Raw genomic sequence first — 19422 nt, forward strand, 5'->3', positions numbered from 1 at the left:
TGAGGAAAAAAATTAACACTATGGAACAAGCATGATTTTATGTTTATGATTTATGTTTATAAACTCTTTAAAACTCCATACATGTTTGGTATAGGTTTTAGATGTTTTAAAGGCCTTGAACGTTTACAGTTAACACATCCCGCTCCCTGCTGTGTAAATATTCTTAAGCCCTGACTTCCACGTGAGCACTGAAAGTGAATGACAGAAGCCTGATGACGCACTGAGACTGAAAGTCTTCCTGTGACGTCAGCAATGACACGTGGATTCAAGATGGCGGCGGCGATGGTGAGTGCCGATGCTAAAGTCTATTCTATTTAAATATTTCACAAGATGTTTCAATCCACATTAGCAGAGATGACTATAGTTAAATTATGATCTTTTGTGTTGCTCTGTGCAAGTATGCCATATGATGTGCTTTCTTTATTTAGCGCTGTTGATCAGCCCCGGCTAGCTTAAACAGTTAGCATGAAGCTAATTATCGAGTTTTTGCTAAGAGTGATAGCGCCTTAATGTCCGTAATAAACTCAAAACTAAACCACCTGAATCAGACACCTCTCTTTATAAACTTACACTACTGTGTTTCACAGTAAACTTCATCACATTGATATCAGACACTCTTGAGGAACTGTATCAGTCAGGCTAATATGTTTGCGCTTATTTAGCATTCATTGCCACTCGTAATCTATTTAAATATGATATTAAAAGGTGGAAAATAACAGTTAATGCCACGAATATTATTATTATATGTTTTGCTCATATGTATCTATCCTGCTGGTTGGCAGTGTTGAGATTTGTTTGAATTGACACTTGTGGAGAGTTGAGGGGAGTTCCGAGGACTGTTTATGTCGTTTTAGATACTACCAAACCTCAAACTGCTCATTTGGGTGGAAGTGTGACAGTTTGTTTAGCTATATGAATGTATTTGAATGGCATTTCCCTCAAGATGTCTTGAAGTCTATTTCAGTTTCACTTGTATTACCTGTTGTGGTGGGTTAGGGATCAGGAATTTCCTGATTTAGCGATCTAAATCTGCTTAAATGTAGAGTTTAAGTTTGTAATTGAGGGTCTCATCTTCAACAGTGTATGTATTTTCATTTAAACGTTGGATATCAATATGTTTTTGTCCTGCAATGTGATTATGACTGTGTAATCAAATAAATGTGGGGGTTTTGTGTCTTTTTGTCTTTATAGGAGATGTGGACACTTCTGCTAGTGTCCATGCTGCCTTTAGTAACACCCTTTTATGTGCCAGGGGTTGCGCCCATGAATTTCCATCAGAACAGCCCTGTTGAAATAAAGGTGAGGCTTCTTTTAAAAAGTTTGAAAAAGAGTGTTTGTTGTTTGCTCAAAGCCATTTTATTCTAAAGAATATTATAGATTTATTCTCATGTTTGTTAGACTTCAATGCAGAAAACAGTTGTGGAGATTTTGGGGCTGATTTCTGATGTATTCCCTGTTTTCCTCAGACAATTTTATCAGTTAGCTTTGTTTGTCAAAACCTTGATCATTCAAATCAGCCATTCCACAGAGTACCCCTAGTTATCATTAGAGGTCTCTGTAGTTCTAGGTCGTTTAACACATTTACCTTTTTCCAATTATCAGGCTGTGAAATTGACAAGCTCTAGAACCCAGCTGCCCTATGAGTACTATTCACTCCCCTTCTGTAAGCCTGACAACGTTGTCTACAAAGCAGAGAACCTTGGTAAGTTGTAGGACCATGTGTCGTAATTCTAATATCATTGCTGTGCATTCAGTCACACTTCTAACGTATTTAATCTAAACTATATAGAGGAAAACAAAAGCCTGTTGTGAGAGTGTTTACTTATTACTGTGACATTTCTTTCGCTCAGGTGAGGTTTTGCGAGGAGACCGTATTGTCAGCACTCTTTACACAGTTCTCATGAACGTGGACAAGAAGTGTGAGGTGTTGTGTAAAAAGCCAGATGACCCCATCAAACTCAGCGTGGATGACAGCAAGCTGCTAGCTGAACGCATCCAGGAAGAGTACTATGTCCACCTGTGAGTTCCTCTACTACTGTTCAACACTCAATGGGAAGCATTCATGATAAACGAGCAGTAAAAATTTCTGTATATTCAGTAAAGGTTGACCAATAGTGGATTTTGCAGATACTGATAACTATGGTGGTGAAAAAGGCAGATAACCGATTAATCGGCCGATAGTTTTTAAAATTGATTTATAAAATTATTTTTCTTTCCTTGCTATAGCAGCAGTTTAATTAGATTACCTATTTAATCGCACAGTTTTATGTGATTAATCGCTATTAATGTATGTTAAACATTAAAATATAAGCATAAACATTTACGTCATGCTTTGTCTCAAAGAACATGCAAGAAATTGGTTAGTCATCATTTATTTTATTTCAATATATACTGTCTACATTAATGCATTTAATACACTATACATACAGATACAAAACAAATATAATGCTGAAGTTTAAAATCTCAAAACTGTTATTTTCTGTGGCTGCTGTTCAGTCTGACACAAGCTGGTCCTGTCGCCCGGTTTTGCTTTTGACACTGGTTCAGTTGATAGTAAGTGTTTTCCGATAATGTGAAGAGATGCGGCAGCTTGCCCGTACACGAGCAATATGCACACATTTGTTGTTCTTGTATTTCATGAATAAGACCCATTTTGTGGTAACTGGTAACCATACAATAAGCTGACTGGATCGAGTAATTTCCAGACTAAAAAAATCTTCCATTAAAACTCACATTTTTTAAGCCCAAAAGACAGATTCTTAAATTGAATGTTGATTTGCATTGATATTAGCATCATTAAGCAAATTTTTTTTTTTTTCTGATTAGTTGGCCCAGAAATATATTTTATGCTAAGAATTCTAATTCATGCCTATCTTCATTTTACAACAGCAGTCTCTACTATATATCTATATCTGTACCTGTACTACTAATAAAAGCTGAGTAATACTTAATTCTTTATTTTCCACATTTAAGAATAATAGTAAAGTCTTATATCACAAATGGAAGTTTGCGGTGACCAAAAAGAAAAAAGCTAAACAAATCACATCATTGCCATGGCTGACACTTGTTGGCTGCTTTAACCCTCACTATCTGATCCAACTCCTCCATTCATTAATTAATAATAAAAAAAAAAATTGTAGTTTTGTAAAAGAAAAAAAAATCATACCTAGGCACAATTTATGTTTGTCTACAAAACTAATTTCAAGCATTTACACACTAGAGGTTTTTAAGATCATGAGAAACTTAGGGGGCCTGGGTAGCTCAGTGAGTATTGATGCAGACTACCACCTCTGAAGTCACAAGTTCGAATCCAGGGCGTGCTGAGTGAATCCAGCCAGGTCTCTTAAGCAACCAAATTGGCCCGGTTGCTAGGGAGAGTAGAGTCACATGGGGTAACCTCCTCATGGTCGCTATAATGTGTGGTTCTCGCTCTCGGTGGGGCGTGTGGTGAGTTGGGCATGGATGCCGCGGAGAATAGCGTGAAGCCTCCACACATGCTATGTCTCCGCGGTAGCACGCTCAACAAGCCACGTGATAAGATGCGCGGATTGACGTCTCAGATGAGGAGGCAACTGAGATTCATCCTCCACCACCCGGATTGATGTGAGTCACTACGCCACTACTAGGACTTAGAGCGCATTGGGAATTGGGCATTCCAGATTGGGGAGAAAAAAAAAAAGAGAGAGGATCATGAGAAACCAGTTCATCAAGTGTGCCTAAACTGGTAGTAAGTGGACATGCATTGTTGATTTGCAGTTGGTTGCTCTCGATACTGTTTTGATTAACAAGTCGGTGCATATGAACAGCATTGCAGATAATCTCCCTGTGGCCACTCGGCTTGAACTTTACCCAAACAAAGAGGAAGGAACGGAAGAGGAACAGAGGAAAGACAACATGAAAGATATTCAGTTTGAGCACGGCTACAGGATCGGCTTCACTGAAAACAAGAAGGTACTTCTTAAAAGCATCTTTTCCCATTAACACAATTTAATTCCAACCCTTTACCTCTTTCTCAGTTGCACTTCAACAATGATGTATTTACGGACATTGATTTCCAATAACATGTAATTGTGGGCTTGGCGGAGAACCACTAATTTTTAATTGATTGTCTTTTTTTTTTAAGTAATTCATTACTTGTATACTTTTTTATGATTAGGTGATGTCATTGTTTGCTCTTTTGAATAATTGGTTGACGTATGCTGTATTATGCTGCCCTTGCAGTTCTATTTGCACAACCACCTGTCCTTCATCCTGTACTACCACAAAGAAAAGGTTGAGGAGGAGAAAGAACACAATTACCGTGTTGTACGTTTCGAGGTGATGCCAAAGAGTGTAAAATTAGAAGGTAAGACAATTATGCTCTGACATTTCTGCTTTGCTTTTTGGTCCTCTCATTTTTGGACAGCATTGTGGTTTGAAAACCTGTTACTAACTAGATTGTTCCTATTCTGAATGCTGATTGGTAGATACAGCGTTCAGCTATGTCAAAACACCTATTTATCACGTCACGGTCCAGCACTCGTAGCAGATCATTTTTTGTTGCTAAAATAATGTTCTGTTATTTCTAGTGAAAGGATGGTATTTAGATGTAAATGTGTGTCCTTTAATACTTATATTTAGTTGTAAAATTTGTATGAAAGCAATAAGGCATTAGAAGCCTTTACATGCCTAACAACCTTAAGCCTGCTTATTATGAGAACTGTTTCACAATCACATATTTTCATATATTTTGTTTACTACACAATATTTACATGATGTGTTCTGTCTAGATATAAAAGCTGACGAGCGAGGCACATGCACATTACCCGAAAATGTTGCCCCGGTACCTCAGGAGATTGATCCATCCAAAGAGAACAGCATTCTCTTCACCTACTCCGTGCGCTGGGAGGTGAGATTCAGCTCCATCATCAAAAAGTCTGTCTGCGGATTGTGTTTGTCTGGTTTCATAAATGGCTGATCTGTTCATCTGTGCAGGAGAGTGAAGTGAAATGGGCATCTCGCTGGGACACGTACCTCACAATGAGTGACGTGCAGATCCACTGGTTCTCCATCGTCAACTCTGTGGTCGTGGTGTTCTTTCTATCAGGTATGAAGTATGATCTACATACTCAAATTATAATTTCTAAGCACTTTTCAATTGCACTGGTGTCATGAATTCTGTAGCTAAAGTAAGTGTTTATCTGCAGGCATCTTAAGTATGATCATCATCAGGACCTTGAGGAAGGACATTGCTAACTACAACAGAGAAGATGACATTGTAAGATGCTTAATTCTGTTCACGTGCTTTGTTATTCACCTCTTATATATTGTTATCTTAGTTCTTTCTCTCTGGTTCTTCTCTCTAGGAGGACACAATGGAGGAATCTGGATGGAAGAACGTTCATGGTGACGTGTTCCGGCCTCCTCAGTATCCCATGATCCTTAGCTCTCTGCTTGGGTCTGGTATCCAGCTCTTCTGCATGATTCTCATTGTTATCTGTGAGTATATCACTGACAAGCCATATTACTAATGATTTACTCCAAAAATATCAGTTCAAAATTATGGCTCTATTCCAAAACTTAGTGAGCTACCTAAGTAGGCAGCATTTAAGGCATCATAGATGGGCTTCCGATGCAAAGACTATTCCAAAACTTGAGGAAAAAAACTCCAAGTTGCCAAAGCGTGAGAAATGTTGATTGTAAATATAATTCATTCATTAATGAAAAGTGATGAGAGAGATGTGTAGTTAGAGCAGTGTTTATCAACCTTTTTTGCCATAAGTACCGCCACAGCACCATCACAGTAAGGCTCGTGAACCCTTTCGTCGACACAAAACCAGAGATGTGTACTAAAGGCTGAATATCATTTAAACTTATCATTATTTTTGTTAATCCCTGATGTACAAAATCAAAAGATGAAGTCGCAGGTTATGATGTTTATTCATAAACAACAAAAACAGATAATATGAGCCTTGAAACTCGTTATTGAAACAGACTAATGCTGTAAATTCTATAAGGGATCTTCTAACTTGGTACATTTTGAAATGTAAATTTTTCAAATTTAATTTATCATTGGTGTTTCATCATTTTGGTGTGTGTGTGTGTGTGTGTGTGTGTATATATATATATATATATATACAGGTGCATCTCAATAAATTAGAATGTCGTGGAAAAGTTCATTTATTTCAGTAATTCAACTCAAATTGTGAAACTCGTGTATTAAATAAATTCAGTGCACACAGACTGAAGTAGTTTAAGTCTTTGGTTCTTTTAATTGTGATGATTTTGGCTCACATTTAACAAAAACCCACCAATTCACTATCTCAAAAAATTAGAATATGGTGACATGCCAATCAGCTAATCAACTCAAAACACCTGCAAAGGTTTCCTGAGCCTTCAACACAATCATGGGGAAGACTGCTGATCTGACAGTTGTCCAGAAGACAATCATTGACACCCTTCACAAGGAGGGTAAGTCACAAACATTCATTGCCAAAGAAGCTGGCTGTTCACAGTGTGCTGTATCCAAGCATGTTAACAGAAAGTTGAGTGGAAGGAAAAAGTGTGGAAGAAAAAGATGCACAACCAACTGAGAGAACCGCAGCCTTATGATTGTCAAGCAAAATCGATTCAAGAATTTGGGTGAACTTCATAAGGAATGGACTGAGGCTGGGGTCAAGGCATCAAGAGCCACCACACACAGACCTGTCAAGGAATTTGGCTACAGTTGTCGTATTCCTCTTGTTAAGCCACTCCTGAACCACAGACAACGTCAGAGGTGTCTTACCTGGGCTAAGGAGAAGAAGAACTGGACTGTTGCCCAGTGTTCCAAAGTCCTCTTTTCAGATGAGAGCAAGTTTTGTATTTCATTTGGAAACCAAGGTCCTAGAGTCTGGAGGAAGGGTGGAGAAGCTCATAGCCCAAGTTGCTTGAAGTCCAGTGTTAAGTTTCCACAGTCTGTGATGATTTGGGGTGCAATGTCATCTGCTGGTGTTGGTCCATTGTGTTTTTTGAAAACCAAAGTCACTGCACCCGTTTACCAAGACATTTTGGAGCACTTCATGCTTCCTTCTACTGACCAGCTTTTTAAAGATGCTGATTTCATTTTCCAGCAGGATTTGGCACCTGCCCACACTGCCAAAAGCACCAAAAGTTGGTTAAATGACCATGGTGTTGGTGTGCTTGACTGGCCAGCAAACTCACCAGACCTGAACCCCATAGAGAATCTATGGGGTATTGTCAAGAGGAAAATGAGAAACAAGAGACCAAAAAATGCAGATGAGCTGAAGGCCACTGTCAAAGAAACCTGGGCTTCCATACCACCTCAGCAGTGCCACAAACTGATCACCTCCATGCCATGCCGAATTGAGGCAGTAATTAAAGCAAAATGAGCCCCTACCAAGTATTGAGTACATATACAGTAAATGAACATACTTTCCAGAAGGCCAACAATTCACTAAAAATGTTTTTTTTATTGGTCTTATGATGTATTCTAATTTTTTGAGATAGTGAATTGGTGGGTTTTTGTTAAATGTAAGCCAAAATCATCACAATTAAAAGAACCAAAGACTTAAACTACTTCAGTCTGTGTGCATTGAATTTATTTAATACACGAGTTTCACAATTTGAGTTGAATTACTGAAATAAATGAACTTTTCCACGACATTCTAATTTATTGAGATGCACCTGTGTGTATATATATATAATATATATATACACACACACACACACACACACACACACAGTACTGTGCAAAAGTTTTAGGCACTTGTGAAAAATGTTGCATAGTGAGGATGTCTTCAAAAATAATGACATAAATAGTTTTCATTTATCAATTAACATCATACAAAGTCCAGTAAACATAAAAAAAATCTAACTCAATATTCGTTGTGACCACCTTTGTATTTAAAACGGCCCCAATTCTCCTTGGTACACATGGACACAGTTTTTCTTGATTGTTGGCAGATAGGATGTTCCAAGCTTCTTTGATCTAATTAGGCTGTCTCAATTGCGTCTGTCTCTTCATGTAATCCCAGACTGACTCGATGTACAGTTGGGGGCTTTGTAGGGGCAGTGCCATCTCTTGCAGAGCGCCCTGTTCTTTCCTATTTGCAAAAGTAATGTTTGGGATTCTAAAATGTATTTTTCCTATTGACACACTAAAGCTGAAGATATAAATAACCATCTTAAGACAAAAGTTTTTGTGAAACTTCTTAAGTGCCTAAAACGTTTGCACAGTAATGTGTGTGTGTGTGTGTGTGTGTGTGTGTGTGTGTGTGTGTGTGTGTGTGTGTGTATATATATATATATATACACACACACACACACACACACGCACGCACACAGACAGATCAGCCACAACTGTCCAATATTGTGTAGGTCCCCCTCGTAATGTCAACAGCGCCAACCCACATCTCAGAATAGCATTCTGAGGTGCTATTCTTCTCACCACAATTGTACAGAGCAGTTATCTGAGTTACCGTAAACTTTGTCAGTTTGAACCAGTCTGGCCGTTCTCTGTTAACCTCTCTCATCAACAAGGCATTTCCGTCCACAGAACTGCTGCTTAATGGATATTTTTTGTTTTTGGCACCATTCGGAGTAGATTTTAGTGACTATTGTGTGTGAAAATCCCAGGAGATCAGCAGTTACAGAAATACTCAAACCAGCCCATCTGGCACCAACAATCATGCCACGGTCCAAAACATTGAGATCACATTTTCCCCCCATTCTGATGGTTGATGTGGACATTAACTGAAGTTCCTGACCTGTATCTGCATGATTTTATGCACTGCACTGCTGCCACACGATTGGCTGATTAGATAATCGTATGGATGATTGTTGGTGTCAGACTGGCTGGCTTGAGTATTTCTGTAACTGCTGATCTTCTGGGATTTTCACACACAACAGTCTCTAGAATTTACTCCGAATGGTGCAAAAAACATCCAGTGAGCGGCAGTTCTGCGGATAGAAATGCCTTGTTGATGAAAGAGGTCAACAGAGAATGGCCAGACTGGTTCGAACTGACAAAGTCTACAGTAACTCAGATAACTGCTCTGTACAATTGTGGTGAGATGAATAGTTGGTGCTATTTTGGTGGCACAAGGGGGGCGTACACAATATTAAGCAGGTGGTTTTAATGTTGTGGCTGATGTGTGTGTGTGTGTGTGTGTGTATAACTGACATTTTATGACATCCCAAATATATATATAATATTAGAGATGTCATAAAATATCAATATATCGATTACTGATCGGCATGTTATTTTATCGATATATTTTTGAGGCATCCATATATATATATATATTTGAGGCACACACTTTCTCAGTTCTGCCCACAAATTTTCTATTAGGCTGAGGTCAGTGATTTTTGATGGCCACTCCAATACCTTGACTTTGTTGTCCTGAAGCCATTTTGCCACAACTTTGGAGGTATGCTTGGGGTCATTGTCAATTTGGAAGACCCATTTGCGACCGAGCTTTAACTTCCTGGCTGATGTCTTGAGATGTTGCTTCAATATATCCACATAATTTTCCTTCCTCATGATGCCATCTATTTTGTGAAGTGCGCCAGTCCCTCCTGCAGCAAAGCACCCCCATAACATGATGCTGCCACCCCCATGCTTCACGGTTGGGATGGTGTTCTTCGGCTTGCAAGCCTCACCCTTTTTCCTTTTATATTGAAGCAACATCTCAAGACATCAGCCAGGAAGTTAAAGCTCAGTCGCAAATGGGTCTTCCAAATGGGCAATGACCCCAAGCATACCTCCAAAGTTGTGGCAAAATGGCTTCAGGACAACAAAGTCAAGGTATTGGAGTGGCCATCACAAAGCCCTGACCTCAATCCCGTAGAAAATTTGTGGGCAGAACTGAAAAAGCATGTGCGAGCAAGGAGGCCTACAAACCTGACTCAGTTACACCAGTTCTGTCTGGAGGAATGGGCCAAAATTCCAGCAACTTATTGTGAGAAGCTTGTGGAAGGCTACCCAAAAAGTTTGACCCAAGTTAAACAATTTAAAGGCAATGCTACCAAATACTAACAAAGTGTATGTAAACTTCTGACCCACTGGGAATTTGATGAAAGTAATAAAAGCTGAAATAAATAATTCTCTCTACTATTATTCTGGCATTTCACATTCTTAAAATAAAGTAGTGATCCTAACTGACCTAAGACAGGGAATGTTTTCTATGAATAAATGTCAGGAACTGAGTTTAAATGTATTTGGCCAAGGTGTATGTAAACTTCTGACTTCAACTGTATATATGTCTACCAAAATGACGAAACACCAATGATAAAATATAATGTATCATTTAAATTTATAACATTTATTTATTTAATGCTGTATCCTTTTTATTTTTTTATTTTCACTTCCTGAAACACCACTAATGTTTTTCCCCACTTCCTGTGGCAAAAATTTGGTTTGACTGCACATCCTAGCACAGGATGATTGTGTGGAGCAGTGCATGCTTATTTATTCCGTGCGATGCATGTCTCGGGCAAAATAAACACGGGAATTACTGTACAGAGTATTCCTTTAAGTAATACATCAATTTTGGTGTAGGAGCCAATCAGGAAGCAGCACACCTAGACTCAAACACAGACAGAAAACTCCAAAACATTACACATACAAAATACCACAAGATCATAACACCCCCACCCATAAGAATAAACACAAGTCATGTTTACGAATAACATCTAGACAGTGAATCTGTAATGACGTTATCTGTACACTTCTTGTACATAATTTGTAAATTAAAGCCTTGACAGATGAGTCTGTGATTTTTGTTACAAATGCTTATGGTCCGTGTGTACTAAAATGGGTTGTAAACTAGAGCCAATGTACACCTCAAAATGTCGTATAGCTAATAGCAGAGTAAGTGCTTCTTTCTCAATGGTACTATAGTTAATCTGGTGACAGTTGAACTCCTTGGATTAGAAACACATGGGATGATCGATTCCTGTTGCATCTTCCTGCAACAACACAGCACCAGCTCCGGTATCGTTTCCTGATTGGTCCAGCTGGGTCTTTGAGCCTTTAAAAGCCTTGCTGCTGCCACCACCTGGGTTGGCCTTCTTGATCTGATAAGTGTTTCTCTGTGATTGATCTTTTGGTCCAGTCTAGTTGCGATACTCATGGATACTCATTTGGACTTTGTTAATTTAAGAACTCTTTGTAAATATTTGAGGGTGTAAATACTTGTAAATAGAACTTAATTTGCGAAGTGGGAAGTAGGGAGTCTGATGCCATTTTTGTTTGTTGCATATATTTTGCTTGTGTTTATTTGGTTAAGGTAGTTTAATTGTCTTTTCTTTTACTTATTGTCTGATCAGGTTAGTAAGAAGAAGGGTAACTTGAGTTTTTGTTTATTATTTTGGCCTGGTCTGCTTCTGAAGCTAACCCCACATTTCAAAATAATATTGCATATTGAAATAATACAAATAAATATTGACTAACCTATTTCTTGCAAGTTCTTTGAGACAGTTCATATGTAAATATGTTTATTATTATATTTTAATATTTGTTTTAATATACAATGATTAATCGCGATTAATCACTGAAAATTGTGTGATTAATTAGTTTAAAACATTTTAATCGATTCACAGCTTAAAATATATATAGTTATTTAGGCCTGCATGTTTATTGTTTACATGCATAATTTGTACTATATACAAGTATTTACATTGATATGTTGAACAAGTGCTACAACGCTACTGTCCCTTTAAGAAAAGGTTTGGAACCTGCTTATGTACGCTCTGGGGTATGCTTACCCCCTGGTTGGGAATCACTGATTTAGAGTATCCTATAGTTACTTTAACAACATGCTAATGGAAAACACTATTGTAATGAATTGTGAGCCGAATCTCCTGTGCTTTTTTATTTTTATTTTGTAAGACACAGTTGTTGCCTACATGTAGTGTTTATCAGTCACTTGGGAGGTTCCATTTCAGTTTTAGATGCTTCCTTTTGTAAGCAGCAATATAGCTTTCTAGGTTTTGGAACAGAGCCCATGTGTCTCCTTTAGACATTCCTCAACATGATCAAACTATGCTTGTGTTTTATAGTTGTGGCTATGCTGGGAATGTTGTCCCCATCCAGTCGAGGAGCTCTGATGACAACCGCCTGCTTCCTCTTCATGTTCATGGGGTAGATGCACAATAAAAATGTTATGTGCTATATCAGGTTTTGCATTTTCGAAAATGTCCATATTCAAACTCCGACCATATGTCCTGTCTTGCAGTTTGTTTGGAGGATACTTTGCAGGTCGCCTCTACCGCACTCTTAAAGGCCACAGATGGAAAAAAGGAGCATTCTGTGTGAGTTAAAACACTGGAAGTGCTTTTTGCATCCAAATACTTGAAGTTGGAGTTTATGCTGCCCAAAAGATTAAACAAATAAAATGGCATTTTAGAAATTGTTGTGTATATGTGTGTGTCCTTGTAGACCGCAACTCTGTACCCAGCTGTCGTGTTTGGGATCTGTTTTGTGTTAAACTGTTTCATCTGGGGAGAGCATTCCTCTGGTGCTGTAAGTATCTCTTCATACTCCCTCAAAGAACTGCAGTAAGCACAGGTAGTAAGAAGACAAACTGTAATTTTTGAATAAGAGACAAACTTCCTCTAATTTAGTGTATATTCACTGCCATCTCTCTCTTTTCACGTTTCTCTCAGGTTCCTTTCACTACAATGCTGGCTCTGTTGTGTATGTGGTTTGGTATTTCTATGCCTCTTGTGTACCTGGGCTACTATTTCGGTTTCCGGAAGCAGCCATATGACAATCCGGTTCGCACCAATCAAATCCCCCGACAGGTTCCTGAGCAGCGCTGGTACATGAACAAGTTTGTTGGGTATGTGGCACTTTCTGTACTCTATTCGATTTATGATCAGCAGTTTCACCAGTGTCTGATGTCATGTGATGGTGCATGCTAAGTGAGTTGCCGTTGCTCTCTCCTTTCAGAATCCTGATGGCGGGAATTCTGCCATTTGGCGCCATGTTTATAGAGCTTTTCTTCATCTTTAGTGTGAGTCTAACCTGCCTCTGTTTTTATTTCCAAACCAAAACCTCGTTCCTTTAAGTAATACAGGCGCAAAATTGATTGTAATCTTGGACAAACACAGTACATATTGCCCACTGTGTAAAAGCTTGATGATGCTCTTAAGTTCCTTTCACATGATTCATGTCAACATTTGCCAGGGCATTGAACTCTATGGAGCGACGTGTCAAGCTACAGCTTTATCACTGGTATTGCGTTGCATGCACGTCAAGCATTGTAACGCGACACTAAAATTTCAAACAATTTCAAATTTGACCCCTCTGGTTATTGGGTCGCCGCTGAAGTACAGCCAATGATTACCGAACAATGCACATGATATATATCATTACATGGGTTGTGTTGACATGAAAATCTGATTCTGTGCGTATCTGAATACACTGAGTTGTACCCGACTCATGTGAAGGACTTGTATATGTATAACAATGTTTTGTTTGTTGAAGTTGTGCTGTGAATTTATGTATTTAAGTTCATTTTGGCATGTCATGCACCCTTATAGGCTATCTGGGAAAACCAGTTTTATTACCTGTTTGGCTTCCTCTTCCTTGTCTTCATCATTCTTGTCGTTTCCTGCTCTCAAATCAGCATTGTCATGGCCTACTTCCAGCTATGTGCAGAGGTGGGTGTGGGAGATATTTAATACTTACTACAATAAATATTTGCCTATTGTATTGTATGCACAACTGTATTTTAAAGGGATAGTTCATCCAAAATCATGATCATCATTTGAATTGTTTCGAACCTGTATAGCTTGCTTGCTTCCATGCAACACAAATGTTGATGTTGGGCTTTATGTTGGGCTTTAGACACCACTCATTGTATGGAAAAAAGATGCAATGGAAGTGAATTTTGACTGAGGCTAGCTTTATGTCTGCCGTCTCCTTTTGTGTCCCATGGAAGACAATCATAGAGTCTGCCATCACATAAATGATGGCAGATTTTAATTAGAAAGTGAACTATACCTTTTAAGCACAAAACATAGTAGGTGTAGGTAAAATTGGTTACCACAAGTAAGCCCTGAGAACTGCTCTAAATAACACCATATTGTGTAGACAAAGTGCTTCTCTACATAGTTTTAGTGTTCTTATTTTGTTGTACCCATTGACCCATCCAAGAGTCCTATAACCTTTGACACACTGTCCAAACAAATATTCACACCCTTAATGGGAAGATATAAAAGGAAAGTGTTAGGAGTTAGGATAACAACAAAAGCAAAGGTCAATCCATTTGAATGATGTAAACACTGAGCATGCTGAATTATCTCTAAAATAATGATAGTGCTCACTCCAGTTCTCTGCACCAGTTGACTAATTGTCGCTGTAGATTGAATAAACACAAGTGTCAATCATTGTGGCTCCTCTCCCTGCAGGACTATCGATGGTGGTGGAGGACGTTTCTCGTGTCCGGAGGCTCTGCGTTTTATGTCCTAGTCTATGCTGTTTTCTATTTTGTCAACAAGGTAATCTTTATTTCAGTTCTTTGTTTTATTCATTGTAGTGTCTTTATGGTCTTAATTATATTATTTTGGCCTTAAACTTGTAGAATAAATTGGGCAATCCTTCTGTGCACACATTAGGAAAGTGGAGCACACTTCACTTGGTAGGACACAACCAGTATTTAAAGTGTAAATTCTGTGGTTCTGTGGACCTTCAACATTACTTTGTTTGAGCAGCCTGACATAGCAAAATTAAGCACTTTTCCACCATTGAGCCGAGCAGTTCTGAGCCACGGTTCAGTACGGTACAATTACAAACCATTCTGGCCCAGATTTCTCAGCACAGATATCTAACCTGTACTCAGGATAGAGAACTGTAATGGCTTTAGTGACATGGCGACTTACGATTGGTCACGTGCTCAGTCAGTCCATTCTAATCCTGATTTTGCTTCACAACGGTGGAAAAAGAAACCATAACCCTGTCCATGAGCCCGGAACGATATGGAACGACACTGTTCAACCACACAAACTGTTCGGCCCAATGGTGGAAAAGTGGCTATTGATGCAGACACTGGCAGGACTACCTTTTTTCTGACAAATGGAAGATGGGCGGATTGTTTGGGAAAACATTATTTCATTATTTTTGCAATTCCATTTTGTGCAGCAGAGATTACACACTTCAGCTCTTCAAGTTTGCTGAAAATCTGCCCCCTCTGCTGAAACACTCAAATCTCATTCATGTTTTTTTTTTTTGCTGTTCCTATTAAAATGTGCAGCTACAATGTGCAAAAGCCTACGTATTGTAACACATCCAATACAGGTACAGTTGTCTGGATTAAGATTAAGTTTGTTGTGCGATTTGATTAAAATTTCTAGCTGAAATGTTAAAGAGTCCCAGATTTTGGGGTGATTCACACCTATCAAAGGAAACAAATAAGATTTTTGCCTGTTTGTCCAAATGCACACTTTCCTCAATGTTTTGTTTACTTAACATTTACATCATTTTTTTTTTCTCTCTTTTTCTTTTTCCAGCTGGATATTGTGGAGTTTATCCCTTCTCTGCTGTATTTTGGCTACACAGCCCTCATGGTTTTGTCTTTCTGGCTGCTAACGGGGACAATTGGCTTCTATGCCGCATACGTGTTCATACGGAGAATTTACGCCGCGGTCAAAATTGACTGAGATGTTTCTCATTTCGGTTTTGGTTTCTTATTATTTTTTTCTGTTTTGTGAAGCAAGCACTGATGTGTGAATTGCTGCCGAATGAGGTGCAGCAGCACCCCCTATGGATTGGAGGACAGAGAAGAGAAGTGTTTTCTGCACTAGTCAGAACCTTCTCTGTCTCTCAGAAATGTAGAGAAACATCATGAACTGTTCAATTTTTAATGTCTGTATGTCTTTTTGCACACACACAACATGGGCCAAAGTGTGTCAAATGACTTATTTTCCTTTATTTGAGTGGGGATGTTGGATTTTGGGGGCTGGGTCTCGTACTTTTGAAGACATTGAGGGTTAGTTGCATATACGTTAATATTATTTTACAAATTAACTTTGTGTTTTCTTTTAATATAACATTTAATTTGAACCTGTCTCCATGTCTTTGAACGTAGATGTGTCTGTCTGTCTGTCTGTGTGTGTGTGTGTGTGTGTGTGTGTGTGAGAGACAAGCCCATCTGAGGTGTGGTCACTCTGTGATCATTACAATATATGTTGGCATGGACTGAAAATATGAGATGTAAAGACATGGCAAGGGCATTAAAAAAAAAAAAAAAAAAAGTACATTTCCTTGTGTTTCCTTGTTCCTGCCTGCTCAGTTCAAGCCTATAATTTTTTTCTTTTCCTCTTCATTGAGAGAGAAAAAGTTAATTGTCACAAATTAATTTTAACAGACCAAGTACAATTCAAATTCAGATCTTAAATAATGTTCAAAACTACGATTCAAACACTTTTTAGGCATTTTCCCACATCTATATCATATAGACATTTATTATTGGAAATGTCTGTTTATCCCCCTTCATACTATTGATAGTGGTACTTCACCTACAGACTGTTTCTGTATCCTCAAAAAACATAATGTGGATGCACCAAAAATTTAAGTTCATCAAAACATCAGTGCATTGCGCAGCTGGTTGCATTATTTCTTTTGGGTGTTGGTTTAGGGTCAGTTGAAGGTAGTAGCTTGCGTCAATATCAAGTTTAAGATTTGAGTTGATATGCTGTTATTATTTGTTTATAGGTTGTTTAACGAACATCCACAAAAGACAAATGCAAAGTTAAACATCAATGCTGAAGGATTGACTCCAAGAGGAAGCATTTTATGGATATCTTGCTGTTTTTTGTGTTTAATCAGCATTGAAGTTTTTTATTAAAAATCAGTAACATTTTTATTTCTGATTGTCATTGTACTGTCTTTTAAAGTGAGGTACACTGACTCACTATGTTACACATCTCATCTGATTGGAGACTTTATGCATTTATAATGTCATGGGTGGAACCAGGCATGTCGAGCGCACCGTTGGGCACATTATTTTCTATTCCTCGTATACAAACATAAAACGTATTCGGATCTCATCCAAATTCTGATACTTGGGAGACTTTTGCCCTATAGCGAGGCAGCTCTAGTGTTTAATGGTTTAAAACACACGCAATTGCTGTATATGCACAGTGACTAAACCAGTCTGTAATCTTCCTTATCTATCCTCTTCAAACATCTCTATCATAGGCCTTGGCCAGCAGTATCCAACAAACATCCCTGTATGTTTCTGATTTGAGGGGTTCTGAATTTCTGGATGACTTTACGAAGAAAAGAAAAAATGCAAGGACTACAGAATATATTTTCTACAGATGTTCTTTATTCTGCCTGTTGTGTGGGGGTTGGTGGGACTCTGTATGTTTATTGTGTAAATACATTGCTTTATATTGTTGCATTTTAGGTTTTGTGAAGCTCTGTATGTCACAGTTACATCTTTGTTTTTAGGCAAAGCATGTTTTATTTCTTTACGAATCTTTCTTTTCCTCTCTCCTTTAAAACTGTCCATTTATTATGTTTAAAATAATAAAAGTGCCAATATGTTGAAATTTCCTGCAGAGGTTTTGTTGCACATATTCTGAACTTTGGAGTGGATTTGTTCACTCAGTGTATTACATACAACATTCTTCTCCAATTTGGCAGATCTACAAGTGTTTTCTCAGAGGAGAAGGAAGTTAGAGCATTAGCTGTTCTTGAGATACAAGACAAAACTGTAAAACCACAAATTCCTCTAGATTTAAGTCCTTTTTACATGAGAAATTATGGTGAATTATGTATTGCTGGTTTGGTATCTGAAGGAATTTTGGGCTTAAAATAACTCAGAGATGTGAAAATATAGGTTTGAGATATGGCGGTATAATTAAGACTGTCTATAGTTGTTTTTTATTACTTGGATTTGTGTGCTGTGGTTTCCGGGTTTGACTGTATGGTATTTGAATGGCAGTTTTCACCCATAACCAGTCAGTTTTTTTCTCGCACTCTCATCCACCACTGCAAGCGTCAGCCTCAGCCAGAAACTCAATTGCACCAAAAAAAAAAAAAAAAAAAAAACCAGACAAAATAAATATGAAACCGTGGGTTTGTCTTTTAATCATTTTAACAACACAATACAAGTCAAATGGTACAAAACTGTACAATAAGTAAATAAGTTTGTTGTAATGTCATCTCTTTGGATCAACCAATATACATATCTGTCAACTGTACAATGCAGCAATTGACTGCAGGTGAGCTGTGTAACAAAAAGCACACTGTTTGTTTCTACTATGCATTTCTTTTGTACAATTTGTCCTGTGAATGATCACCTCTATGTTATATAAAATAGTGTAAGGATGGGTATTCCATTTTTTGTTTTCACCTTTTTATTCCAGAAGTCATGGTAATAAGCAAGTACTAAAAATAAAATGACTATGTTTGCTAAACAAGTTACATAAAAAGCTTGGAATGCAAGACTTACATTAAGCTACAATATATAAAACTAAAGTGGATTTTGTCCTCTGCGGACACTACCCATTTTCTCACTATAAACCGAAAAAGCATTTTATTTAGTAGTTTTTCTTTTTTTCCAATTTTTTTTTTTATTTATTTATTTATTTATTTTTTACCTTAGGTTGATTACCATTTATAATTTCCCTTAATATTTTTATTAGAAACCAACTAGTATTTGGGCAATAAAGGACAAGTGCATCCCTATAGCTGGGACAGAAGAGGAAAAGATCATTTTAACTTGGTTAATTTGTTCTCACCTTGTGAAGTCTTACTTTTATAAGTTTAAAATACCCCAATGACTTGCCAGAAGACAAAAAAAAAAACCTGCACTACCGATAGCTACCTGTGAAAAAGTAAACCAGATTCAGAGCTCCATCGATGCTGACAGTTATTATGTAAAACTTCATTTAAACCAAAAGTGCTTGTTTTGGGGCAGGGAGCTAGGGGCAATTTCCAGTAAACCAGTAGAAACTGCTAACTTGTTATTATAGTGTTGACTGAAAACAACTCCGTTAAAGCTGGAACTGGAAAACAATTTCCCTTTTTTTCTTTTGTTTGTGGCAATGATGGTGGTTTTCTGTCAAGTTTCAGAATCAGGAGAACTGAGAACTATTCTCAGCCACTTACATATGAGCATATGTTACTCTACACTGTCTATTTTAGGATTAAATGACTTCCTCAAATGTGTGACAAGACAATGGGGAAAGGGCCAATGCAGTTAATATTAGTGAGAAGCTTTCAAAAAATACTGTTACTCTTTTGGAGAAGGAAAAAAACAACGATTACAAAAAGATGAAGAAACTCTACACAACAAACTAATGGCACATACAAGATCAAATACAACAAATAAGAACATACAAGACTGAAAAATACTCTTTTTAAAGGTTTAAAAGTGCTAGAATTCAGATCAGTTCACAGAAAACCCGGGGTGGACAAACTCAAAA

At 37.8% G+C, this 19422-nt stretch overlaps 1 protein-coding gene across 1 annotated transcript; it reads left to right on the forward strand.

The window, feature by feature from the left end:
• Positions 1–202: 202 nt before the first annotated feature.
• On the forward strand, positions 203–17544 carry LOC127420375 (transmembrane 9 superfamily member 4). The gene is made up of 18 exons (XM_051662624.1): positions 203–285; positions 1192–1299; positions 1603–1702; positions 1851–2019; positions 3807–3951; positions 4222–4345; positions 4770–4888; positions 4975–5086; positions 5187–5257; positions 5346–5478; positions 12043–12124; positions 12219–12294; positions 12422–12505; positions 12649–12824; positions 12935–12998; positions 13528–13647; positions 14398–14487; positions 15496–17544. The coding sequence occupies exons 1-18, from the start codon at positions 253–255 to the stop codon at positions 15643–15645; spliced, it is 1956 nt and encodes a 651-aa protein (XP_051518584.1). The 5' UTR covers positions 203–252; the 3' UTR covers positions 15646–17544.
• Positions 17545–19422: the final 1878 nt, after the last annotated feature.

The sequence above is a fragment of the Myxocyprinus asiaticus genome, chromosome 29 (genome assembly GCF_019703515.2).
Source record: "Myxocyprinus asiaticus isolate MX2 ecotype Aquarium Trade chromosome 29, UBuf_Myxa_2, whole genome shotgun sequence".
Lineage (NCBI taxonomy): Eukaryota > Metazoa > Chordata > Actinopteri > Cypriniformes > Catostomidae > Myxocyprinus > Myxocyprinus asiaticus.